The sequence below is a fragment of the Gopherus flavomarginatus genome, chromosome 12 (genome assembly GCF_025201925.1).
Source record: "Gopherus flavomarginatus isolate rGopFla2 chromosome 12, rGopFla2.mat.asm, whole genome shotgun sequence".
In the NCBI taxonomy this organism is placed as follows: domain Eukaryota; kingdom Metazoa; phylum Chordata; order Testudines; family Testudinidae; genus Gopherus; species Gopherus flavomarginatus.
In genome coordinates, this window is record NC_066628.1 from 942,592 (window position 1) to 968,614 (window position 26,023).

The following is a 26,023-nucleotide window of genomic DNA, read 5'->3' on the forward strand; positions in this document are numbered from 1 at the left end:
AAGAGAGTGGGAATGGTTACACGTAGCCAAACCAGGCAAGCTTCCAGACCCATTCCTGTTCCTGAACCGTCCACAGAGGCCCCGTCTGTGTTACCAGAGACCCAGACAGAGGTAGTGGACCCGGATTCCATGCCTACCACTGAAACAGCCACAGCACCTCCAGTCCCAGGCCCGGAACTGGAACAGCAACCAGCACCAGCAAGTGCAACTACATCTTCAAACTCAACGCCAGAGGGCGCCAGCGAGCCAAAACTGGCAGAAGCCACAGACAGCCATACCCAAAAGGCTCAGCCAGAGCCTGAAATACCCTCAGGTGCACCAGCGGAGAGCGGTTCACCAGCAACGGAAACAACCCCATCACCTACATCGCTTCCAGAGGGACCAAGCCCAAGTCCACAGTCTGAGGAAGAACTGGTGACCCCAGACTCAAGGGAACAGTTCCAGACTGAGCAGGAAGCGAATGACAGCCTTCAGAAAGCTTGGGCGGCGGCACGGAGCACCCCACCGCCTCTCAGCTCTTCTAATCGATCCCGGTTTGTTATAGACCAAGGACTTTTATACAAGGAAATTCTTTCTGGTGGACACCGGGAAGAATGGCAGCCGCAAAAACAGTTGGTGGTTCCAACTAAGTACCGGGGGAAGCTCTTAAGCTTAGCCCATGATCATCCCAGTGGCCATGCTGGGGTGAACAGAACCAAGGACCGGTTGGGGAAGTCCTTCCACTGGGAGGGGATGGGCAAGGACGTTGCCAAGTATGTCCGGTCTTGTGAGGTATGCCAAAGAGTGGGAAAGCCCCAAGACCAGGTCAAGGCCCCTCTCCAGCCACTCCCCATAATTGAGGTCCCATTTCAGCAAGTAGCTGTGGATATTCTGGGCCCTTTCCCAAAAAAGACGCCCAGAGGAAAGCAGTACGTACTGACTTTAGTGGACTTTGCTACCCGATGGCCAGAAGCAGTCGCTCTAGGCAACACCAGGGCTAACACTGTGTGCCTGGCCCTAACAGACATCTTTGCCAGGGTAGGTTGGCCCTCCGACATCCTTACAGATTCAGGGTCTAATTTCCTGGCAGGGACCATGGAAAAACTGTGGGAAACTCATGGGGTGAATCACTTGGTTGCCACCCCGTACCACCATCAAACCAATGGCCTGGTGGAAAGGTTCAATGGAACTTTGGGGGCCATGATACGTAAATTCATCAACGAATTCTCCAATAATTGGGACCTAGTGTTGCAGCAGTTGCTGTTTGCCTACAGGGCTGTACCACATCCCAGTTTAGGGTTTTCACCATTTGAACTTGTGTATGGTCACGAGGTTAAGGGGCCATTACAGTTGGTAAAGCAGCAATGGGAGGGGTTTACACCTTCTCCAGGAACTAACATTCTGGACTTTGTAAGCAACCTACAAAGCACCCTCCGACACTCTTTAGCCCTTGCTAGAGAGAACCTAAAGGATGCTCAAGAAGAGCAAAAGGCCTGGTATGACAGACATGCCAGAGAACGTTCCTTCAAGGTAGGAGACCAGGTTATGGTCTTGAAGGCGCAACAGGCCCATAAGATGGAAGCATCATGGGAAGGGCCATTCACGGTCCAAGAGCGCCTGGGAGCTGTAAACTACCTCATAGCATTTCCCAATTCCTCACTAAAGCCTAAAGTGTACCATGTTAATTCTCTCAAGCCTTTCTATTCCAGAGATTTACAGGTTTGTCAGTTTACAGTCCAGGGAGATGATGCTGAGTGGCCTGACGGTGTCTACTACGACGGGAAAAAAGACGGTGGCGTGCAAGAGGTGAACCTCTCAACCACCCTGGAACGTCTGCAGCGGCAACAAATCAAGGAGCTGTGCACTAGCTTCGCCCCATTGTTCTCAGCCACCCCAGGACGGACTGAACGGGCATACCACTCCATTGATACAGGTAATGCTCACCCAATCAGAACCCCACCCTACCGAGTGTCTCCTCATGCCCAAGCTGCTATAGAACGGGAGATCCAGAACATGCTACAGATGGGTATAATCCGCCCATCTACCAGTGCATGGGCATCTCCAGTGGTTCTGGTACCCAAACCAGATGGGGAAATACGCTTTTGCGTGGACTACCGTAAGCTAAATGCGGTAACTCGTCCGGACAACTATCCAATGCCACGCACCGATGAGCTATTGGAGAAGTTGGGACGTGCCCAGTTCATCTCTACAATAGACTTAACCAAGGGGTACTGGCAAGTACCACTAGATGAACCTGCCAAGGAGAGGTCAGCATTTGTCACCCATGCGGGGGTGTATGAATTCAATGTCCTTCCTTTCGGCCTTCGAAATGCACCCGCCACCTTCCAGAGGCTGGTAGATGGTCTACTAGCTGGACTGGGAGAATTTGCAGTTGCCTACCTCCATGATGTGGCCATTTTTTCAGACTCCTGGCCCGAACACCTACTACACCTGGAAAAGGTCTTTGAGCGCATCAGGCAGGCAGGACTAACTGTTAAGGCCAAAAAGTGTCAAATAGGCCAAAACAGAGTGACTTACCTGTGGCACCAGGTGGGTCGAGGAACCATAAACCCCCTACAGGCCAAGGTGGATGCTATCCAAAAGTGGCCTGTCCCAAAGTCAAAGAAGCAGGTCCAATCCTTCTTAGGCTTGGCCGGATACTACAGGCGATTTGTACCCCACTACAGCCAAATCGCTGCCCCACTGACCGACCTGACCAAAAAGACCCAGCCAAATGCAGTTAAGTGGACTGATGAGTGTCAAAAGGCCTTTACCCAGCTTAAGGCGATGCTCATGTCTAACCCTGTGCTCAGGGCCCCGGATTTTGACAAGCCATTCCTAGTAACCACAGATGCATCTGAGCGTGGTATAGGAGCGGTGCTCATGCAGGAAGCAACGGATCACAACTTCCATCCTGTCGTGTTTCTCAGCAAATAACTGTCTGAGAGGGAAAGTCACTGGTCAGTCAGTGAAAAGGAATGCTATGCCATTGTGTACGCCCTGGAAAAGCTACGCCCATATGTTTGGGGACGGCGGTTCCAACTACAAACTAACCATGCTGCACTACAGTGGCTTCATACTGCCAAGGGGAACAACAAGAAACTTCTTCGTTGAAGTTTAGCTCTCCAAAATTTTGATTTTAAAATTCAACACATCACAGGAGCTTCTAACAAAGTAGCTGATGCACTCTCCCGTGAGAGTTTCCCAGAATTAAGTAGTTAAAAAGTGTTCTTAAAATGTAAAAGTCTGTTAGTTATATACTTAGTGGTATATGTAAAGGTGTATGTGTTGTATTAATCTGTTTATTTTCAAGTTCTAGAAGAAAATCGCCGCCAGTGAGCTTCCCCACTGTCTGCAATTTGGGGGGCATGTCATAAACAGATAGCTAAGGGTTAATGTCTCTTTCACCTGAAGCACCTGACCAGAGGACCAATCAGGAAACCGGATTTTTTCAACTTTGGGTGGAGGGAATTGAGTGTCTAAGTCTTTGTTTTCCTGGCTGCCTGCTTTCTCTGAGCTTTGGAGAAGTAGTTCTACTTTCTAGTCTTCTGTTTCTAAGTGTAAGGACAAAGAAATCAGATAGTAAGTTCTATGGTTTCTTTTCTTTGGTATTTGCATGAATATAAGTGCTGGAGTGCTTTGATTTGTATTCTTTTTGAATAAGGCTGTTTATTCAATATTCTTTTAAGCAATTAACCCTGTATTGTATCATCTTAATACAGAGAGCATTTATATGTATTTTTCTTTCTTTTTATATAAAGCTTTCTTTTAAGACCTGTTGGAGTTTTTCTTTACTCAGGGAAATTGAGTCTGTACTCACAGGGAATTGGTGGGAGGAAGAAATCAAGGGGAGATTTGTGTGTTGGATTGCTAGCCTGACTTTGCATTCCCTCTGGGGGAATAGGAAAGTACTTTTTGTTTCCAGGATTGGGAACAGAGAGGGAGATTCACTCTGTTTGGATTCACAGAGCTTGTGTCTGTGTATCTCTCCAGGAGCACCTGGAGGGGGGAAGGGAAAAAGGATTATTTCCCTTTGTTGTAAGACTCAAGGGATTTGGGTCTTGGGGTCCCCAGGAAAGGTTTTTCAGGGGGACCAGAGTGCCCCAAAACACTCTAATTTTTTGGGTGGTGGCAGCAGAAACCAGGTCCAAGCTGGTAACTAAGCTTGGAGGTTTTCATGCTAACCCCCATATTTTGGACGCTAAGGTCCAAATCTGGGACTAAGGTTATTACAGTGTCTGAGTGTTACTGGGACCCCTGGGGCTGGTCGTGGTGCCGTGGGCGTTGCTGCACCCCAGGGCTCGAGGGGCTCTGGCACTGAGCAGCCTAGGTCATTACAGCAGGTCTCTGCTCTGCTGTCCCAGCCCACGCGGCTCTGGGATTCATGGTAAAGCCGCAGTGTGGGAAATATGTAGTTATCCCTGCCCCAGTGCTGCCCCCCCGTGGGGAAGGAGGATGCTGCATGAGTTCTGACCAAGGGGCTTAACTGCCCACCGGCCCCCTGCCCCCTCCATCCCTGCTGCTCCAGAGCTAACCCCCTGCATCCCACTCCCCTCCCAGAGCCGGGGAGAGAACCCAAGAGTCCTGGCTCCCAGCCCCCCCTGCTCTAACCCACCAGCCCCCACTCCCCTCCCAGAGCCAGGATAGAACCCAGGAGTCCTGGCTCCCAGCCCCCCCTGCTCTAACCCACCAGCCCCCACTTCCCTCCCAGAGCCAGGGACAGAACCCAGGAGTCCTGGCTCCCAGCTCCCCCCCACATTCTAACCCACCAGCCCCCACTCCCCTCCCCCAGAGCTGGGGGCAGGGGTGTCTGATGGTCTGGATGGGGCTATGGGTCTGATGCAGGCAGGATGGGGTTGATGAGGGAGAGGGAATACTGGGCCAGCTAGACCCCTTGGGATCTGCCTGTGATGGCCTCCTAGCCCTGGTGGAGCTGGCCCCCTGACCCCTGCCAAGGCTCAGCCACAGCGCGAGGGACACAGGGCTGCTGGGGGCAGGAGGTGCCTGGAGTGAGTGACAGGGTGTGGGGGAGATGCAAGGGGCAACCTGGGGGTGGGGTCCCTGCTCCCTCCACCCCAGCCCCTTGTGAGCCGCCATCCTTCCCTGGAATCTGAGGGACCCCCCCATGCTGAGCCAGAGCCCCACACCCCAGGGAGACACATCCTGTGTGCCATAGGGGGGTGTTGGGGTTCCCCTGAGCAGAGCAGTGTGGGGCTGGGGTAGTGCACTGGGGGAGCCCAGCCCTGAGTCCCCCCACATCTCTCCTCTCCCTGGGCCAGTCCCTTCTGCCCCCCCAGCAGTGGCTGCACCCTAACTCCAGCAGTGGGTTCCAGCCAGGGGCACCCGGCCTGGCCAGCAGTGGCCCTGGCTAGCGACCAGCCTGGTGCAATTGGCTGGGGTGGGGGTAGGGAGAGACCCGAGGGCTTGGGGGACCTTCTGGGGTAGTGTGAGAAACTGCCCCCTGTGGGAATGTGCTGTGCAGGGTGCACTGAGCATGCTCAGTAACATCTGCTGAAGCCACTGCCCTTCCCCCTGCCCTCACTTGAGCAGTTTCTGGCATGACACCTGCCATTGACAACACCCTCCTTACACCTGCGCTTCCCCCACCATGGATGGTTTGTGGCCTTTTCCCGCCAGCTCTGAGAACCTGCCTGCCGGGGCCTGGATGGCGGAGGCTGGGGCCAGGCGTATTGCCAGGAAAAGACCCGGGATTTGCTGCTGCACTACGAGAAAACCTCCAAGCAGGTGACAAGCCGGGGCTGTGGCTGAACAATCACACGAGCGCTGAGTGTTGTGTTACATGGGACTCTGCTCTGTCTCCCCGGCCTCTGGACATCGCTCCCTAGGGCCCCCCGGGTGTGTCTGGGGCAGGGGCCTGGTCTGGTTTCTGCAAACCCCCCCCCCCCCCCCACCAAAGAGCTGCTGGTGCGTTGGCAGCTCATAACGAGACGGGGTGTATTTGGGAGAGACCCTGCAGCTCAGGCAACACACACACACACTCTTTCTCTCTCTCTCTCTCTCTCTGTCCTGCCAGTCGATATTACAGTGACCAGTCCAGTCTGGATCAATCTAGTGCCCAGCTGGGTTGATTGTGGGTAGGGAGGAGTCGGGTCCTGTCGGTCGAGACACGATGCTCCGGGGAAGTCTTGGCAGGATGAACCCACAGTTTCATGGCAAGGCCTCCTGGTTATACAATGATCTTTCTTCTTTGGGACCAGCGAGTTCTGCACCGTCGTGCTGAATTGTCCTTTGACGAGTGCTCGTTTTCTTAAATTGTTTTTTTTTTAATTTTTAATTTTGTTATTAAGTTTTTTTCGGGAGTTGCCCCAGGCTGGCTTTGATTATAGCTGTTTGTCCCCGGTGATAGGTGCCTGTTTTATTTTTAGAGTTGTGAATTTGCTTTTTTTTGACATTTTAATAGCGGCGTGTTGTAATTTTTTGGCGCCTTTGTGTTTGTTTGGGGTTTGTTTAGAACCCGTGGTTTGGTGATGGCTTTTACACTTATTTTTTAATCCACATATTTTTTATTTATACACAACACAGGATTAATTTACACAGAACATTTTGAACAGGAACATCAAGTTGCAGCGCAAGAGAAAAACAATCAGCCCAGACACAGTTTGCGACTGATGCCTCTCTACCAATGGCCCATTCGGCCATTCCTTCCTGCTCTTCAGAAAGGGTGGCTGGCAGGCTATGATTAAATCCTACACCAATACATTTAATACATGCTACAGTATTAATTTTTATTGTAAATTATACAAACATAAAATCCTAAGACTACATGTCCCCCTTTTGATCCCTCAAGAACAATTCTTGACTGGGTCATATTTTATATGACTGTTTCAGAACAATACACCGAGAGGCCATTTGAGCTTGTGGTTGTAATTTAACAAACATTCCTTTTGTCAAACAGCACATACAACACTTTCCTAGCAAGCAAACACAGGACCCTATTAACACGACTAGCAATGGGTGAAACCTAATAGGCAATCTACTCTTAGAGGTCGGGGACCAGCCTGTAAAAACGTCGTCCCCGTGATAGGCTGTCCGTTGTGTTTTAAACCGAGCAATTTTTAGCAAGTCTCCATTTGCACATCATGTTTGAATGACACTTTTTTATATTTTTTGGTGTTTGTTGTAAAAACGGAGTCACCTTGGTTTTTGACAAAAAGTGATTAGTTAGATTGTGCCAATGCAGGCCAAGGGTAACAGAGAAATTAACCGGAGTAGCGGCTACAATGCTCTGTGCTTTTTTAATTTTTGGTGAATGGTACGTGTGATTGCTAGTATATAACACATTGGCATTGCATCTACATTCATCCACTGGGGGGTGGCTGACACTTGCATTATCCCAGGATGTAACACATACACATTGTCCGTCGTACAAAACGCGTTGCATTTTCTAATTTGTCCCACACACATGTTCCCAATGAGGTATTTTTGCTACATGGTTTTGTGTAGGGACAAGTGCACCCATTTCTGAGGGCTCCACGCCGTACACCCTCGGGTGTCCAATAATTTCTCCTCTTTTCCAGCCCACTGGCCCATAACCCGGGGTAGCCAAAAGGATCCCATGGTCAATTTTGGGAGCGGGCTCAATTTTAATAGTTTTGTGTTTATACTGTTGGTGAGCAATTTTAACAATAATTTTACCTAATAACGAATTAGGCTTAATTATGCTGGGAAGATATTGATTCGTTTATGTTTGTAGGTTTTGAACAAGGACCTTTTTTCTTGTTTTAAAAGATGCGTTAATACCCGAACATTCCCAGATATTACCCAAAATATTTTGTGTTCGAGTGATGCTAAACTAAGAATTTGTAGCTCAGTACAGCCTCTGGCCCAGGCAGTTTTATTCTTTAACTTTGTGGTTTATACAGCAGCCAGGAGATGGTGGTTAGCTACCACCACGTATTGATCAGGCCTTAAAGTCTATGAGTCTATTCCATGTGGCTTTTAGCTTTTTAGACTGATTTGTACCCAGTTTATAGTAGTATCTGCCTGCTTGTGAATGAGACTATTTTGCGGTTGTGACAAGGAACTTAACTTATTTTTAATTACCTTTAGGTTTATAGTATTTATAATTTTTGTTTTAAAAACATTTTTTAATATAGTGTCTAAAACACATCAACACCCCAATGGCTGAGCTAAACAAAATGAGGTATTTTCTTTAGCTGAGCCATTGGGGTGTTGATGTGTTTTTATTTAGGCTGTTATAATAGGAAGGGAGTTGGGTGAACATTTAGGTTCCAATTTAGACACATTTAGCTGAGTTTAATTTATACCAATTTTTATTTTTGCTAATAGTGGATTTAACAAAACTTTTACTGTATTTTTTTTTTTAGGTTTATCTTTTTGTGGAGGATCAGAATTTGAGCCTTTTAGTTTTGGGTAGTTTGTTTGCTGACCAGGTCTGTCCTTTATCTGCAGTTCCTTTATGCTGCCATTTATGGGCTGTTTTGTTTTTTATCAGGTAATTTGCATTGACACAGATGCTTTTGGACCCAAGGCCAGCCGCAACTCAGGGACTCTGTCTTAAAAGGGCCACAATCAACTTCCACCCGAGTTCTCAGGGGTGGCTCCAGGCCCCAGCATGCCAAGTGCGTGTTTGGGGCAGCATGCTGCGGGGGGCACTTTGCTGGTCGCCGGGAGAGCAGCAGGCAGCTCCGGTGGACCTCCCACAGGCGTGCCGCTGTGCTTGGGGCGGCAAAATGTCTAGAGCTGCCCCTGTGAGTTCTGATCCCTTTTCACTTTCAACTCCTGCTTTTAAAACACAGCAAGATCTGAAAAAGAAAACTCAGCCTAGTGTGGCTCTGTCTGGAGCCCTCATAGGATTTTAATTAAGTACCATGTTTTGTTTGCATTTCTTTTACCCCCTCTCCAATATACACTGCATGTGTCCTGGGATATGCACCTTCCTTCCATAGTTTAACTTTTATAACATTATTTTAGCCATATTAATTTTGACATAAGGTGTAACTGGGTTATTTTGTGCTTACACAGGTTTTATGTATCCGAATTAAAGTGACAGTTTGATTACACAGAGCCGTCTTAAGGCTCAGTGTTTTTAACATTGCTTCCTTGTGCACCTCACCCCTTGTGTTGCTCCAGAGGGGCCCTGGGTTTTTAATTTTTTATTTTTTTAATTACAGCGCGAGTGAGATAATGCTGGGTGCCCCCTCAGCACCCCGCCTCCACACACAGGTCCCATCTGCAGCTGGGGCCGGCCCTGTCACTGCAGAGGGAGGAGATAAAACACAAACAAACCCCACAACACATTATTTTGTTGAGGGGGGGAGTCCCTTCCTGACCCCTGGGTGGCTGGCTGAGGCCCTGAAGCATGAGCGTTAGGAACACGAGCTGTAACCGGGACATGGGCCCCATTGCCTGGACCCACCATCCCCATCGCCCTCCAGACAGTCCCGGGGGCCAGTCGCTCTGGCAATGGAGGGATGGTTTGTGCCCCCCCAGATCCTGTGGGGGCTGCTCCAGCCTCGGCCCTGGGAGGGTCCAAAACCTTCTTCTCCTTCCCAGCCGGGATTCGCTCCTGGCCCGGTACCCGGTGCCCTGCCCCAGAGCGGGTCCAGCCCCCCGGGCTCCCCCAGGCCCTGCAGCCCCCGCCCCACTCAGCCCTTCGCACCCCGGGCCCAGGCCAGGCTGGGGCATCCCCGCGGGCCCGCAGCCAGGGGATGTTTGACCTGCACAGCCCGGTCTGCCCGGATACCGATGACGAACAGCCTCGGCCTGCGTCCTGATTGGACGGCCGCAGGCAGCCGAGAGACTGGAAAGTGAAAGTGCTATGACAGTGCTGGTGCAGCGCTGGTGCTAGTCAGTGCAAGGGACACAGCGGGGGGAGCCAGGCTGCCCGGCTCCCCTGCCCCCCCGCGTGCAGGGTGACCCCACGTCCCGATATTCGGGGCTTTGTCTCACACAGGCGCCTATTGCCCCCCCCGCCCCCGCCCCATGGCCTGGGGGCTGCTCCTGGCGCTCTGCGGGGCGCTCCTGGCTCCGGCCGCGGCGGGTGGTGAGTCCGGGGGGCGCTGGGTGCCCCAGCTGGGGGTGTCACCGGAACAGGCCGGGCAGCTCCCTGGGACACGCGTGGGGGGCAAACTGCGGGATGCGACCTTCCGGGGGTAAGAGGTTCTCGGGGGGGGGCTGAGCAAACTGGTTCCCACCCCGCCGCTGTCCGCCCCCCGGCTCCGAAGGCAGCACCGACAGACGGGTTAGTGCCGATTACCCGTAATGGGGGGGCGACTGGAGCAGTTCACACCCCCGGCTTGAGGCTGTAAGCAGGGCGGGGCGAGGGGGGCAGCCGCCCAGGGCACAAAGCTGCAGGGGTGGAAATATGACAAAAACCTGCGGGGGGGGGCACAAAGCTGCAGGGGTGGAAATATGACAGAACCCCGGGGGGGGGGCATAAAGGTGCTTGCTGGCCCCCGGCACTAAACCGGCTAGTTACCAGCTGGGGGCGGGCTGGGGGCACCCCAGGGTGGCCGTACAGTGGCGCAGAGGGGTTGTGAGCTCCTTGGGTTGTTCTGGGTTTGTACAGCACCCGCGCAGCCCGGTCCTGGGCCACGATGGAGGCTCCTGGACGCTGCCCTAGTCCAGATAGTGAATGTCCCTTCTGGCCAGGGCCAGCTCTAGCTATTTCACCGCCCCAAGCACGGCGGCACACCATGGGGGGCTCTCTGCCGCTCGCCGGTCCCGCGGTTCCGGTGGACCTCCCGCAGGCGTTTCTGCGGAGGGTCCGCTGGTCCCGCGCTCTGGTGGACCTGCCGCAGGCGTGACTGTGGATGCTGCACCGGAGCCGCAGGACCAGCAAACCCTCCAGAGCCGCTTGCCGCCCTCCCGGCAACCGGCAGAGCGCCCCCCGCAGCATGCCGCCCCAAGCAAGCGCTTGGCGCGCTGTGGCCTGGAGCCGGCCCTGCTTCTGACCTTGAAATCTACAACCGTCCAACCCCTCGGCTCTGTCTCCTCCATGGGCCTGAGCCGTGGCCCCCCCCATCCTGCTTTGGGGGCTCCGCCAGAAATCCCCACATGCCAGCCCAAGAACTGCCCCCCACCCCTAGGGGGAGGAGCCACCCACGCTACGGGAGCAGAGGGAGACCAGCCCAGCGACCCTCGTGGGCAGTGGTGTCGGGGTGAATACAGCAGGGGGTCACCTAACCTCAGCGAAACTCCATGTCCCCAATGAGAAGGGGGTGAGCTCCAGTTACCCCTGGTACCCCGGCTCTGGCACCGCTGTGCAGTAACCGGGCTGGCTGCACCAGGCTCATCTGAAGTGGAAACAAAAGAAAGTAACTTACGTTTCCAGGAGCAGGGCCAGTGCAACCATTTAGGCGACCTAGGCGGTCGCCTAGGGTGCTGGGATTTGGGGGGCGCCATTTTCTTGAGCAGCAACCACAGCGGTCGGATATTCGGCCTCCCTGGTCGCCTCTGGCATTTAGGCAGAGGGAGCTGGGGCAGGGGGGCACGGGGAGGGCCCCGGCTGCCTGCAGCAAGTAAGGGGGGGGCAGCATGCAGGGGAGCTCCCTGCCCCAGCTCACCCCTGCCCCACCTCCTCCCCTAGCACGCTGTGGCCCCTTCACTTCTCCCACCTCCCAGGCTTGCAGCCCCTAAGCTGATTGGCACCGCAAGCCTGGGAGGCAGGAGAAGTCAAGCAGCGATGGCATGCTCGGGGTGCTCATGTGTGGAGTAGGGGTGAGCTGCGGGGGGGTTCTTAGGGTGGAGGTTGAGGGATGGGGAGCTGCCGTGGTGGGGGGAGCTGCCACGGGGGGGCACCTCAGGGCGGGGGCTCGGGGACGGGGGAGGGCACAAGGTGGAAGTGACCTGCCCCAGGCTGGGAATGCACTTCCTACCTCCCACCATTGTCTGTCCCCCCCAGACAAGCTGCCAGCTTTCAGAGGTGCAGGCTGAGAGATCGTCTTTCCTGATTCCCTCTCGGCTCTGGGCAGTGTTAGTCACTGACCAATCCCAGCTTGTCCCTCGCCCAGGGTGAGGCTGACAGCAGGGGGACGGGGCTGGGGCTGGGGCTGGGAGGTCTCTGCTGGGCCCCACTGGGTGACCCTGGTGTCCCCTGAGCAAAGGAAGAAGTCAGTGGTTAACTCAACCTCGCTCTTGTTGCTTTAGGGCATCACAGCCTGGCCGTGCTAGTCACAGCCGTCACCCAGGAAGATGGGACTCATCACTACTTCATGATCTCCAAGCTGGATGACGTTCAGATCGCGTACTACAGCAGTGACACGCGAGAGGTCAGACCCACCCAGACGTGGGCAGAACAGGCCGTGGGCGCTGAGTATCTCCAGGAAAAGACCCAGGAGTTCTTGAGGCACGAGAAGGGCTCAAAAGTCGAGACCAGGTGGTGGATGCAGCTGCACAACCAGACGGGCGGTGAGTGTCAGAGTTATCGTTATTAATGGACACCGGAGAGCTGCCCGCTCAGAATCACTCCTACCGGAGGTCATAACAACATAGGAACGGCCACACTGGGTCAGACTAAGGGTCCATCTAGCCCAGTGTCCTGCCTGCTGACGGTGGCCAGTGCCAGGTGCCCCAGAGGGAACGAACAGAGCAGGGAATCCTCAAGTGACCCATCCCCTGTCACCCATTCCCAGCTTACTTCCTTTTCTTTGTTTTAAACCTGCTGCCTATTATTTCCACTTGGTGATCCCTTCTTTACCTTCTCCACACCAGTCATGATTTCATAGACGTCTGTCATATCCCCCCTTAGTCGTCTCTTTACCAAGCGGAAAAGGCCCAGTCTTACTAATCTCTCTTCATATGGAAGCTGCTTCCTACCCTTAATCATTTGTGTTGCCCTTTTCTGAGCCTCTCCTAATTCCAGTAGATCATTTTTGAGATCGGGGCCTCGCTGTGCCAGGTGCTGCCTGAACCAAAGTTGGCTGGAAAATGGAGTTTTCTTCCCACAGAAAATTTCACATTCCCAGAGGTGTTTTCATTCCTGATCAGAAGGGAAGTCGGAAATGGGAGGTTTCCATGGGAAGGAAATTTTTCAGAAATTCCATCTCGGGAGAATCCTAGGCAGGGAGCTGGGCAGCCCCAGGATCTTCCCTTTCAATTTCCCCAACAGAAAATCCATGTTTTCTGGCCAAATTGAAATCTTCTCACAAAAATAACAATTCTGTGGAAACAGCCTTTCCCAGGGCTACTAGAATGTCGGGAGTCATTAGGAAAGGGATAGAAAATAAGACCGAAAATATCATGAACCCTCTATATAAATCCATGGCATCCCACACCTTGAATACTGCGTGCAGGTCTGGTCACCTCTTCTCCAAAAGGGCAGAGTAGAACTGGAAAAGGCTCAGAAAAGGGTAACAAAGATGATCACGGGTATGGAACAGCTTCCATTTGAGGAGAGACTAGAAAGATGCGGGGTGTTGAGCTTAGAAAAGAGACAGCTAAGGGGGGATATGACAGAGGTCTATAAAATCATGACTGGTGTGGAGAAAGTGAATAGAGAAGTGGTCTTTACCCTTTCACCCAATAAAAAAACAGGGGTCCCCTGATGAAATGAATAGACAGTAGGTCTAATACAAACATGAGAAAGTATTTCTTCACACAACGCACAGTTACCCTGTGGAATTCATTGCCGAGGGATGTTGTGAAGACCAAAAGTATAACTGGGTTCAACAAAGAACTACATAAGCTCCTGGAGGATGGTTCCATCAACAGCTATTAGCCAGGATGATCAGGGACACACCCCCATGCCTGGGGCAACCCTAAACCTCCAGCTGCCACAATTGCCCTGTTCTGTATGCTCCTCCTAATCTCTGGTATTGGCCACTGTCAGACCTTGGTCATGCCAAGTATGGCAACTCTCGTGTTCACTGCTGGAGAAAAGCCAGGAGCTCAGTAACAGTCTGGCAGGACTCTAACCCCTCAATCCTTCCTGTGGGTCTGCTCTGACCCCTTCTGCTTCTCAGCATCCTCTGGGATTGTTCGCTAGCTCAGCATGAGGCCAGGCACACAGTCAGAGACGGTAAAGTGCTGGTGTCACCGTCCGGCCAAGTGTCCTCTGACCCCACCTGCCTGCAGACACATTTCCTAGCTCTCAGTGCAGGGTCTGAGCTCTCTCTCTCTTCCGCAGGGGTTCACACCGAGCAGGTTCACGTGGGCTGTGCGCTGAGCGGCCAGGCCCCCCGCGACCTGAGGTACCAGTACGCCTACGATGGAAGGGACTTCATCAGCTTTGATGCCCAGATGAGGACATGGGTGGCAGCTGTGCAGCCGGCCTTCGCGCCGAAGCAGAGCTGGGAGACGGGCAAGAGCTACACTCAGTATGTCCAGCAGTTCCTGCAGTCCGAGTGCCTGGGGACCCTGCGGAGCCTGGTTCAGCGGGGGAGGGCGGTGCTGGAGCAGCAGGGTGAGTGAGCAGCGGGGATCTGTCGTGGGGCATGGGTGATAGGACACAGGGACACCAGTGGGAGGTGGGTATGTCCAGAAAGGGTGGTGTGGCCTAGTGGATAGTGCACTGGGCTGGGACTCAGGAAACCTGAATTCCAGCCCCACATCTGCCGCTGGCCTGCTGGATGAATCAGTCCCATGCTCTGTGCCTCAGTTTCCTCATGTGTACAATGGGGCTAATGACACTGACCTCCTTTGTAAAGCACTTTAAGAGCAAGTGCTGGAGGAGAGCTACCGGCTGCTACAGTAACTCACTTAACCTAGTAGTAGTTCTGTTCCTGAAAAATGCAACTTTAAGTGAAACAATGTTAAACGAATCCAGGTGTCCCATAAGATTTAATGTAAATGCGGGCAGTTAGGTTCCAAGGAAATTTTTTTGGCGCAGACAAAAGGCATCATGTACTGTACCATGGTTAGGAAGTGCCCCGGCTTACCCCACACAGGCACAGCCTGCTGCAGGCCAGGACACTAGGAAGCACCTTTGCGCAGCAGCTTCCCCAGAGAACAGGCTCCGATTTTGCTAGGAATGCTCCAGGCCCACCTCTTCCCATCCCCACCCCACCTCCTCTCTGGAATACAGCACATCTCTCCCGCTCCCTCCCAAAGTCCTAAGCACTACCAAACAGCTGTTCCTTCCCCTACCAGCACTTTGCGCTTAGGACTTTCTGGGAGGGAGGGGCAGGAGAGGGCAAGGAGTTTAGACCCCAGACTTGGGGTTCCCTGCCTCTTCCCAGCCAGCCCAAAACTGAAACCAAAACCCCTCCAGCAGGCTCTCCCCCTCTCCCTTTGTCCATTTCCGGAGTGAAGGTGTCACCTCACCCCCCCCAACCCCCCACCCCTCGGCTCAGGTTAAAGGATCAGGTACCATCACCTAAAGTCACCCCCTGCTCTCCCTTCCCCCATGCAGACAGTCCCAGTAAAACTAAAAGCAAGAGAGTCCTGTGGCACCTTACAGACTAACAGACGTATTGGAGCATGAGCTTTCGTGGGTGAATACCCACTTCGTCGGATGCAACTTGACACCAGTAAAACCAGACAACATTCCCAGGTCAATCCACCCCGCTCCTCACTGCGTCATACATGGTGCACCCGCATCTTGAATACTGCGTGCAGGTGTGATTGCCTCATCTTTAAAAAGATCTATTGGGATTGGAAAAGGTTCAAAAAGGGCAACAAAAATGATGAGGCGTATGGAACAGCAGCCGTATGAGGAGAGATTAATAAGACTGGGACTTCTCAGCTTGGAAAAGGGATGACTGAGAGGGAAGATGATAGAGGTCTATAAAATCATGACAGGTGTGGAGAAAGTAGATAAGGAAGTGTTGTTTACTCCTCATAATACAAGAACTAGGGGTCACCCAATGAAATTAATAGGCAGCAGGTTTAAAACAAACACAAGGCAGTATTTCTTCACCCAACACACAGCCTGTGGAACTTCTTGCCAGAGGATGTTGTGAAGGCCAGGACCATAACAGAGTTCAAAAAAGAGCTAGATAAGTTCCTGGAGGACAGGCGGGGGCCCTGGGGAAGCCAGAGGGCCTGCACACACCCCCACTTTGCAGTCAGACGTGACTCTCGGCCAGCCAGTAACACAGAGGTTTATTCGATGACAGGAACAGGGTCTAAAACAGAGCTTGTAGATACAGCAAACCGGACCCCTCGGCTGGGTCCATTCTGGGGGGCAGTGAGCCAGACCCCCAGGTCTGCCCTCCACCCTTGTCCCCAGCCAGCTCCAGACTGACACCCCCTCCAGCCCCTCCGCCTCTGGGTTTTGTCTCTTTCCCGGGCCAGGAGGTCACCTGATTTCTTTGTTCACCTTTAGCTATTTCCTCGCAGGGGGGAAGGGCCCCGGCCATTTGTTGCTAGGAAACAGATTGACAGCCATTTATGCACACTGGAGACTTAAGACATGCATGGGGAAACTGAGGCACCTACACAGGATTCAGAGGAAACATTAAGAATAGTCCCACTTGGTCACACCATTGTCAGCAGACAGGATACTGGGCAAGATGAATCGTTGGTCTGACCCAGTCTAGCCATTCTTATAATGGCTCAGTGACCACCTGCCTGGGCGTACCCATCTTAAGGTACCGAACAGCACACAGCGAAGGAGATCTGAGTGCAGGCCTGTGCTGGTAACTACCCAGTTCAGCTATATCAATTTGAGCAAGGATTAGAGCAGCTCAGATGAGTTTACAGAGGGGATTTACACCAAATTAACTAGCTCCATTTACAAATCAGTGTCAACAGGTGCAGACCAGGTCTCACACACATTTGAGTCCTCAACACTGTGGGTTTTTGTCTTCTGCCTGTTACATGGTCCCAGTCCCTGGCATGTGGCTCACACACTGTCTGTCCCTTCAGTGCCCCCCAAGATCTCGGTTTCCCGCAGAGACACCCCCGACGGCTCTGTCATCCACTCCTGCCACGCCAGGGGCTTTTATCCGCGTCCCATCCACGTCTCCTGGGTGCGGGACGGAGAAGACATCCTGGCGGAGAAGGACTCCAGTGGGATCCTGCCCAACGCCGACAGCACCTACTACACGCAGTCGTCCCTGGAGATCTCCCTGCAACAGGAGGATGGGCACCGCTACGCCTGCCGGGTGGAGCACAGCAGCCTGGGGGAGCCCACGCTCGTCTGGGGTAAGGGGGGGTGAATGGCAGGGCACAGCCCATGGGAATTACAGAGATGGGGATGAGGCTGGGCCACAGGAAGGTCAATGTCCCTGCCCACTGTCAGTGTGAACTCGTCTAGCTGTGGGTATTCGTGTGACCCACAGAAATGCCTGATCCCTCAGTGAATCTCATTAAGTTTCAGGCCGTGGTGGCATCCAGTGGCAATGAGTACCACAGGCTGACATTGTTACAAGGGAAGGGCCTGGTTGCTGTGTGGCGTGTGTGGCTGGCAGTGCCCAGCAGAGCACCCGCCCTCTGGCCCCATCCCCGTCCCCCTCCCGGCTCAGCCTTTCCCCGCCCCTGGGGCCAGGTCTCTGCAGACGCCCTCAGGGAGACGTTCAAGGCAAAGGCCTGTGGCTGCCCCAGGAGGATGCCCCAGCGGCTGCTCCCCTCGGTGACCTGGGCCCTTCTCCATCTCACAGCCCCTGGGAAGACGGGCCCTCTGTCCCCCGGAGTCCTGGCCGCCATCGTCCTGGCCGTGCTGGTTCTGGCTGGAGCCGTAGGGGCCGGCATCGTCCTGTGGAGGAGAAAATCAGCAGGTGAGAGCTGGTCCCCTCGGAGCCGGGATGTGGGGATGTCTGGGGAGTGGGGCAGCCCAGCCAGCCCAAGGGGGAATGGCTCCTCCCACTGCCCCCCCAAGGAGAGGTGGGGCAGGGCCGATCACCGTAGCCTGGCCCAGTTGGGGGCAGAGTGGGCTCTGTTGTTGGCTGGCGCTATGTGCCCTGCTCTGGGGGGCGCTGGGGTCAGACTGACCTGGGTGAGGTGTAATTGGGGTCATGGGTATCCCTGTGTCAGAGGGGACACAGGGTCGGGGTCACGGGGATGAGGGGTATGATGGGTTGGATCACAGAAACTCCCTTGGGAGCTGCCACCGGATGTGCCATGACTACTTCTGCCCCTGCCTTCCCTGCCAGCTCCCAAATACAGCACCGTCTTGCTGAGCCAGGCGCTCCCATCTGCTCCAACACGGACCCAGCGTCTATATTACTTGCCCCAAAGCTGCAGGCTTAACCTGAAAGCAGCTAGCAGAAGGGTTCCTGTCTTTAACACTCAGATGCCCAACTCCCAGTGGGGTCTAAACCCAAATCAATCCGTTTTACCCTGTAGAAAGCTTATAAAGGGTAAACTTGTAAATTGTTCGCCCTCTTTAACACTGATCGAGAGAGATGCACAGCTGTTTGCCCCCTCCCCCCCCAGGTATTAATACTTACTCTGGGTTAATTAATAAGTAAAAAGTGATTTTATTAAATACAGAAAGTAGGATTTAAGAGGTTCCAAGTAGTAACGGACAGAACAAAGTAAGTCACCAAGCAAAATAAAATAAAATGCAATGCAGAAATCTATGTCTAATCAAACTGAACACAGATAATCTCACCCTCAGATATGCTGCAGTAAGTTTTTTCCTCAGACTGGACACGTTCAGGCCTGGGCACAATTCTTTCCCCTGGTACAGCTATAGTTCCAGCTCAGGTGGTAGCTAGGGGATTCTTCATGATGGCTTTTCTCTCCCCTTTGCTCTCTTCCATCCCTTTATCTATCTTTGGCACCAGGCAGGAATCCTTTTGTCCCTCTGTGACGAACTAGGAATGTTCATAATGTTTTCTCTGAATACTGTGTTGGTGCCTCAGTGTCCCCTCGGCAGTTCTTAAATATCTAGCAGAGCAAAGGGCCAGTGCACCTAAATGCCTGACCCTCTGTCTCCTAGCAACTGATGGCCTGGGCCCCCCCTCTGCAAAGGTGCCAGCTGAAGGTGTTGGAGACAAAGGGATCAGGTAACCTTCTGGCCCGGGAAAGGGGCTGAGCAGAGAGGAGGGGCTGGAGAGGGTTGTTAGTTGGGAGCTGGCTGGGGATGAGGAGTGAAGTGGGGGTCTGGCTCACTGCCCCCAGAATGGACCCGGCCGAGGGGTCCGGTTCGCTGTATCTACAAGCTCTGTTTTAGACCCTGTTCCTGTCATCGAATAAACCTCTGTGTTACTGGCTGGCTGAGAGTCATGTCTTGCCCTGAAAACAGTCTGCTCCAAGGGAGAGGAGGCTCCCCAAAGTCCTGACTGGCTTTGTGGGGAGCAGTTCCAGAGCATCGCCCAGGGACTCCATGACACCCTCTCTGGGTTCCCACCCCCTCCTTCTCAATGGAAAGACACCAGGTTGAAGATGGATTCCAGTGCAGGTGACATGATCACATGTCACTGCAAGACATCATTGCCCACTTGCCAGCACACACGTACACAGGAAGACTTAAGGTAAAACACACCCATCTGCAGACAATTGTCCTGGTTAATGGGAGTCATCAAGATACCAAAGCACCATTAATGGCCCACACTTTGCATAATTACAATTGGCCCTCAGAGTTATATTTCAGATTTCTACTTGCAGATACAAGAGTGGTACATTCATACAAACAGGATGATCACACTCAGTAGATTAAAAGCTTTGTAACGGTCCCTTACAAGAGACCTTTTGCATGAAGCATATTCCAGTTACATTATATTCACACTCATTAGCATATTTCCATAAAATCATATGGAGTGCACTGTCACAAGGGGTTACCCTGCTCCCGTGCACTGACCCTCATTCTCTGCTTGTGTTTCAGGCCCTGTGAAACCTGGCTACACTCCAACAGCCAGTGAGTAAATCCAGGGTATGGGGCCCAGTGTCCCAGTGCATTATGGATGGGGGGGGTCCCCATGAGGGGAGAAGGGATGTGGGCACTGATGGGGCTGGTCTGCGTGAGTCACAGGCATCACTCCAACAGCCCGTTGCCGGCCAGACCAGCCATCCGGGAGCTTCTGAGTGTCTGTCGGGGGCCGGTACGACCAGAGTCATATGCTGCGTTTGGGCTTCAAACCCCGTGTGCATTCCCAGCTTGGGGCAGGTCACTTCACAGAGAGTAGTTAGTGGGGGGTGCAGTGTGGGGAAACCCCAGAGCTGAATTCTCATCCCCCTTCCCTAGCTGGGATCCCCATAGCTTACACCACCTCTGAACGATTTTCCTCTCTCCACAGCAAAGAGCGAGGAAGATTCTGCCTCCAGCTCTTCATCAGGAACAGACCTCCGGAGCGTGGGACCCCAGTGCTAGGGGCAGTGACCCTGCCCTGCTGCTGTCCCCACTGGTTTGGCGATCTCTGTCCTCTGACTCCCCTCTGCCCCAAAGGAGATTCCCACTTGATCGTTAGAGCAGTTTCCTCCTGGGGGTGTTGGGCCTCAGGCTCTGCTATTGCAGTGTTTGCGTCTCTGCTTCTGCAGCCAGGACTTTTCCTCAACTTCTCCCCAAAGGGCTGACTCGCTCCAGTGTCTCGTCTCTGCGGGGGCCGCACTGCCTGCATCAGGGACGGGCAGGTCCCCTTGTCCAGCAGCAGGAACCAGCACAGAGCCCGATGAGCAGGCAAAGAAGGGGGCGAGGGAGCCCCACAGCGGGCAATTATGGGCTACCCCGTTCTGATTGGCCACAGGTGCCTGAGGTTTGACCATCACTTCTCAGGCTGGCCTGGCCTGCACTGGCTGCTGGCCTCTGGCCGTGCCGACCTGTGCCTCATTCACCCCCCGCTGGCCACCGAGGGGTAATGTCCAGCAGTGTGGGGCTCGAAGATCTGACACCTAGGAGCGAGTCACGGCTAGCTGGCCTGCAAAGCCATCGACCTTCACACCAGCCCCCAGGCCAAACAGCCAAACAGCCTCTGGCAGTGCCCCCCCAGGGCCAGGAGTGCGTGGGGGCTTTGCCCCCACACCCCTTTTTTCTATTGTCACCTCTGATAGGAGCCTTGTCTTATAACAGGCTTAATCAAAAGTGATACAAGCTACAGAAGTGAGATCTTGGAAGAGTGTTGCCATTTTCATAATGTAATAAAAATACTGAAATAATAAATAATAATAAATAGTGTGTAATAAGCATGTCATAAAAACAAATTTTTTATGTCCAAGATCAATGCTTTTATAATTGATGCTGAGTAAGGGGGAAAATCCATGTAAATATTGATTTTTAGGAGGGGGTTCACAGGACTAGACATTTTAGTGAAAGAAGTTCATAGGTTATTAAAGTTTGTGACTCTGTGTGACGTGGGGAAGAGATCGGCTGTTACCGAATCAGCCATAATCCGGGCAGGCACCTTAATGGCACCGACAGCTCTGCTGCTGCTGTTCACGTCACCAGGGAGCGATCGGACCCTCCCTCTGTCAGCTCTTGGGCTGGAACCGAAACGTCCGGTTTGGCCTTGGGGATGTGCGGTGCCTGTGGGGCTGCTAGCGACCCAGATCCGCCGCCTCCCGGAGTGCTACGTATCCCTTAGCGGGGGCTGTTAATGTACGTGGGGTGGTTTAGTGAACCTGCCTGAGCACAGTAAGACACTGGACGATTTCATGTTCTTCCATTTGTACATATTTTGTTTGATGCTTTTGCTCGGCTATTGAGCTAATAAAACACAGACCATGGAACATGGGCGGCTCGGCTGTTTGTTCCCCAGACGTCAGGGCTCCGGAGGAGACTCTGAGCCCCACCGAGGGCTGATCCCTAGAACTGCCCCAGCATCCCCCAGTGACCTGGCAGCTGTCGGCTGTTGAGGGAAAGTTGACCCGTGTGATAATCATTTATTTCCCTCAGCAACGTGGAATCAGAGCGTTGGGGGTCCGAGGTGGTGGATACCAGCCGGTCAAGCCAAAGGCCGACCAGTCCACCCTGAATCAGTCTGTGCCCCTCACACCTCCAGCCCCTCAGTCACTGGCCTATGCCCTGAGGTAGGGGATTTATATCTCTTTGAATCCCAGTGTACATCTAGTTGTTCTGAGTATCCCTCAGGTCTTCCACGGGTTAGGGTGCTAGTCTGGGAGACCTGGTGCTGCCACACACTTCCTGGGTGACCCTAGTCTCTCTGGACCTCAGTTTCCCCATCAGGATAATAGCCTGGACTGTTGCCAAGGGGGCATGAAGATAAAAGGATTGTGAGGTGCTCAGATGCTGCAGCATTAGATAGAAATGTTCGGACTTGTTTGGTATCCTTCTTAGCTCTTGCCTTTTATATCATGTGGCAGGGAGTTCCACGGGATAATCTATTATACTGTATCATTTTTTAGAATCCTATAATTTACCTTAATGAAGTGGAATTGTTTCAGAACTCTGGGCACCATGTTTATGGCTGCAGAGTTCTCTAGACAGGAAAGCATGGTGTTTTTCTGCAAGGACAGGTGCCAAGGTACCAGGCTAGATGCGCCCATTGGTCTGATCTGGATCCTGGGCTGGATGGGCCCATAGGGGTCTGTCCAGTGTTGCTAACAAAGCCACCCCCAGCCTGGGCATAAGGGGCCTCCTCTGTCTGGGGTTACAGCACCCACTCACAGATGGTGATCAGGTCTCCAGCCAATCGGTGACCTCCACTCTTCCAACTGCGACAGCCACTGGCCCTGATTGGAGGATTCCCCGTGACCAGGTGGGAGTGAGGATGTCTGGCTGGGGCTTCAGCATGAGGAAATCAGGACTTTGTCCCACAGCATGTCTGGTGCGGGGACTCTCCCTGCACCGGGGGGTCTATGGCCTTGTGCAGAGCGCCGGGTCAGCGCTCATCGACGCTGTCTGCTCCCAGCGTCGTCCTGGAGCAAGGAGGCAGGTGGCTGCTGGTTTGTGACTGAGCCCTGTGCATAGGGCACATGGGGATGCTGGTCGGTCAGGTGTCAGGATTAACTGTGCACACAGCACACGTTACACCCTGCAGGGAGCCGCACCTGGCACACGGCTGCTACCTGCTCCGGTCAGGCCTCAGTCCTGGCACTGCCTGGGCGTGCAGTGAGCAAAGTCCACAATGGGCGAAGTTCTGCCAGCTGGTTCTCCCGCTCCTTCCCTGTGGCCAGAGGTGAGACCCCTCCCCAGGGCAGGAACCATGGGCCTGGCTGTCGCCCTGGGGGTCTGTTGGTGCCTCCTGGGGGCAGCGGCTGCTGGGGGTGAGTACGGGAGGGACTGGAGAGGGGCTGAAGCCAGGCACTCAGGGCCCAGCTGCACCGTGTCCCCTGGTATCTGGAGGAGGCAGTGAGGCAGAAGGGGGGCCGTGCAGAGCCCCAGGGATCTTAGGGCTGGCTCTGGTTCACGCGCCCCGGGAAGGTCGCGGTGTCACCCAAAGCCAGGGGCCCTTTTGAGAAGTGTTTGGCTGGGTACGAGCCCCCCTGCTGTGTCGGGCCCAGACCCAGGGCCGTCCAGAGGATTCAGGGGGCCTGGGGCAAACCAATTTCAGGGGCCCCTTCCATAAAAAAGAAGTTGAAATACTATAGAACACTATATTCCTGTCCTCGGGCAAATTGCCCCACTTGCCCCCCGCCCCCGGGAGGCCCTGCCCAGTCCAGCCTGGGGCTGGGGGTTTGGAGGGGCTGGAGATTTCTCCCGCCAGCAATAACAGCTGCACTTCTCTGCCGAGATTCACGGGGCTGTTGGGAGCAGGCACAGCCTGTGCGCAGGCGCTGGACATAAGCAGCAGAGTTTTACAGTGACGGGAATTAACCATTGGAACATCTGCCCCAGGGCCGTGGGGGATTCTCCATCCCTGGCAGTTTGTGAACCAGGACTGGCTGCTTGTCTGTAAGATCTGCTCCAGGGTTTACGTAGGGACAGTTCTCTGGCCTGGTGTTGTACAGGGCAGACTGGTGATCACAGGGCCCTGTTGCCGTGGGACATAGGGAATGTCCTCAGGGAGATGTGACTTCATCCCTGGCTCTGCTATCAGCTGCCTCAGACAGTGGTGCACAAACTGCTCCAGTCGTGCACCCGCTTTCCATGCACGGAATGTGTTGCGCCTGCCCCCCACCATTACTGGTAATTGACATTAATCAGTCTATTGGCGCTGCTGCTGGCAGCGACGCTGCCTTCAGGGCTGAGCGGCTGGGGAGCAGCAGCTGCTGGTCGGGGCATTCGTGTTGGTTGCTGCACAGGAGAATTTTAATTTTTTTTTCCCACCCCACAGCATCTGCTTTATTTTTGTCCAACTTCCACTATTATGGCAGCAGGTCCTGGAGGACGCACAGGATCCAGTTTCTTTGTGCCCCCCAGTTTGTGCCCCAGTGACGTAGGGCAGAGATTCATCAACTGAGGTATGTGGAATGTATTCGGGGGTTGGGGGGGAAGCTGAGAATTTTTAGGGAAAACCAACACACTGCGCACATTGTACCCCCAGCACTGAATAACTAGCACCGCTGATTCCGCCAGACAGATCCGGTCCTCAGGTGGCGCTGCACGTTAGACTCGAGATGCCGTGGTGCATTTTGATGGGTTTCTGTTAAGCTTGCATGGCCTTACGCAGGCGCTACTATCGGTACGTTAACCCAGTTGCTCCAAGGCGGCGTGCACAGCTGGTTGTTGTAAGCATGGCCCACAACCGCAGGTTTGCTTTTGCTCTTATTACATTGGCTCATTGGCTCATTTGTGCAACAACAGCAAAACCATCTCACGTGAAGCACAAAGAAGCGGAAACGGATTCATGTGAGGCACCGTCACTGCGTATATCAGTGCATGTACTAGTGCGTGTGAAACTGCTACAGACACAAAGAAGGGGGGAGTGAGCATTTAAGCTTGAGAACGACTGGCCTAGGGGTGCCGAGGACATCACTCACGCCACGGTCTGCAGCGTCTGCAGCCCTGATCACGTTCAGCTTAAAAATTGAGAGAGATTTTAAGAAAAATACATTTGTGGCTTTCTCTTTCTTTCTTTCTTTCTTTCTTTCGTATTTTTTGCCTGGTTTCTGGGCCTTTCAGTCTCTCTCATTTTAAGTTTTCAAACTTTTCTTCACAAACCCCAGGGCTAGGAACCTGCTTGTTAAAATCAAAGAGGAGAGTCTCCTTCTCACAGAACCCCAGGACTCTGGGAGCTGGGGCTTTCAGAACAGACCCCAGACAGTGCGAGACTGTAGGTTTGCTAAGAGATCTGTCCCAGTTCAACCAGCAGTGATTGCCAGGCAGGACTCTGGCCTGGGCCAGGCACAGTTCAGATTAGATGGGCCCGTCTGGCCTCGGGAGCTAGGACATAGTGAGAACTGACGGCTGGTCTCCCACGTGCAGGAGGTTGTGGAGGTGGGGACTGACCCCTGAGGTGCTGGAGTCTGTTTCCCCCTGGCACCCGCTAGCAGAGCCTCCCTGGGGTGCTGCCAGGTGAACGGCTCTTTGCCTGCAGCTCTGGGGAGAAACCTTCCAGACCTGGTTTTGCTGGGATACTGCCAGCAAGATCCCTCCCCACATTCTGATTGACCGGCTGGGCTTGTGATTGGCAACACTTGGGAAAGTGAAAGTGACAGGGGGTGGGGGCTGCAGATTCCCAGGGTCTGGAGTTGGGGGGTTTGTTCCTCTCTAGAGTGGGGGAAACCCCTGACCCAGCACAGGAGCCATGGCCCTGGGTGTCGCCCCAGGGCTGTGCTGGGGGGTGCTGGGGGCAGCAGCAGCAGATGGTGAGCAGAGCTGGAGTGAAGGGAGTCAGGCACTAGCTGCATTAGCGGCACTTGGGGGGATTGGGTGGAGGCAGACAAGGGAAAATCAGCTGGAAACACGGTGGAGTGGGGGGATGACCTGCCAGTGAGAACTTTCTGCAGGGCCTGCTGCCAAGGGCTCTGCTCCTTAACCCTCCAACCCCCGTTCTCCTCCATGGGCCTGAGCCCCCCACAACCCCCATCCTTCTCTGGGGGCCTGCCTGAAATCTCCAACCCCCAGCCCAAGATCCCCCCCCAATGCATAGGGGTAAGTTGGAGCAGAGGGGGACCAACCCAGTGACCCTCGCGGGCAGTGGTGTAGTGGGAAAAACAGCAGTGCGTCACCTAACAGTGAAACACCATGTTCCCCGATGGGAAATGCGTGAGCTCCCGTTACCCCTGGTACCCCGGCTCTGGCAGTGCTGTGCGATAGCCCAGCGGAGGGACGGGGGAATGGAGGGGCACCGAGCTCAGCTAAGGTGGAAACAAAAGTTGGGGTTACACCAACAAATTG

General features: G+C 53.8%; 1 protein-coding gene across 2 annotated transcripts in view; it reads left to right on the top strand.

Moving 5' to 3' along the window:
* The first annotated feature begins 9,804 nt into the window (after positions 1–9,804).
* The window catches only part of LOC127032749 (class I histocompatibility antigen, F10 alpha chain-like), a 111,093-nt gene continuing 94,874 nt past the window's right edge, over positions 9,805–26,023 (top strand). Inside the window, exons 1-7 of one of the 2 annotated variants that reach the window (XR_007768897.1) lie at positions 9,805–10,006; positions 12,112–12,372; positions 14,090–14,365; positions 16,771–17,049; positions 17,505–17,621; positions 19,673–19,705; positions 20,085–21,347. Coding sequence is in view for 1 of the 2 variants with exons in the window: in XM_050920277.1 (XP_050776234.1) it covers positions 9,946–10,006; positions 12,112–12,372; positions 14,090–14,365; positions 16,771–17,049; positions 17,505–17,621; positions 19,673–19,705; positions 20,085–20,158 (1,101 nt within the window). In the remaining variant the exon portion in view is untranslated. Of the gene's footprint in view, positions 10,007–12,111; positions 12,373–14,089; positions 14,366–16,770; positions 17,050–17,504; positions 17,622–19,672; positions 19,706–20,084; positions 21,511–26,023 lie in introns of those variants that run through there. The other variant, XM_050920277.1, reaches the window with a different exon arrangement.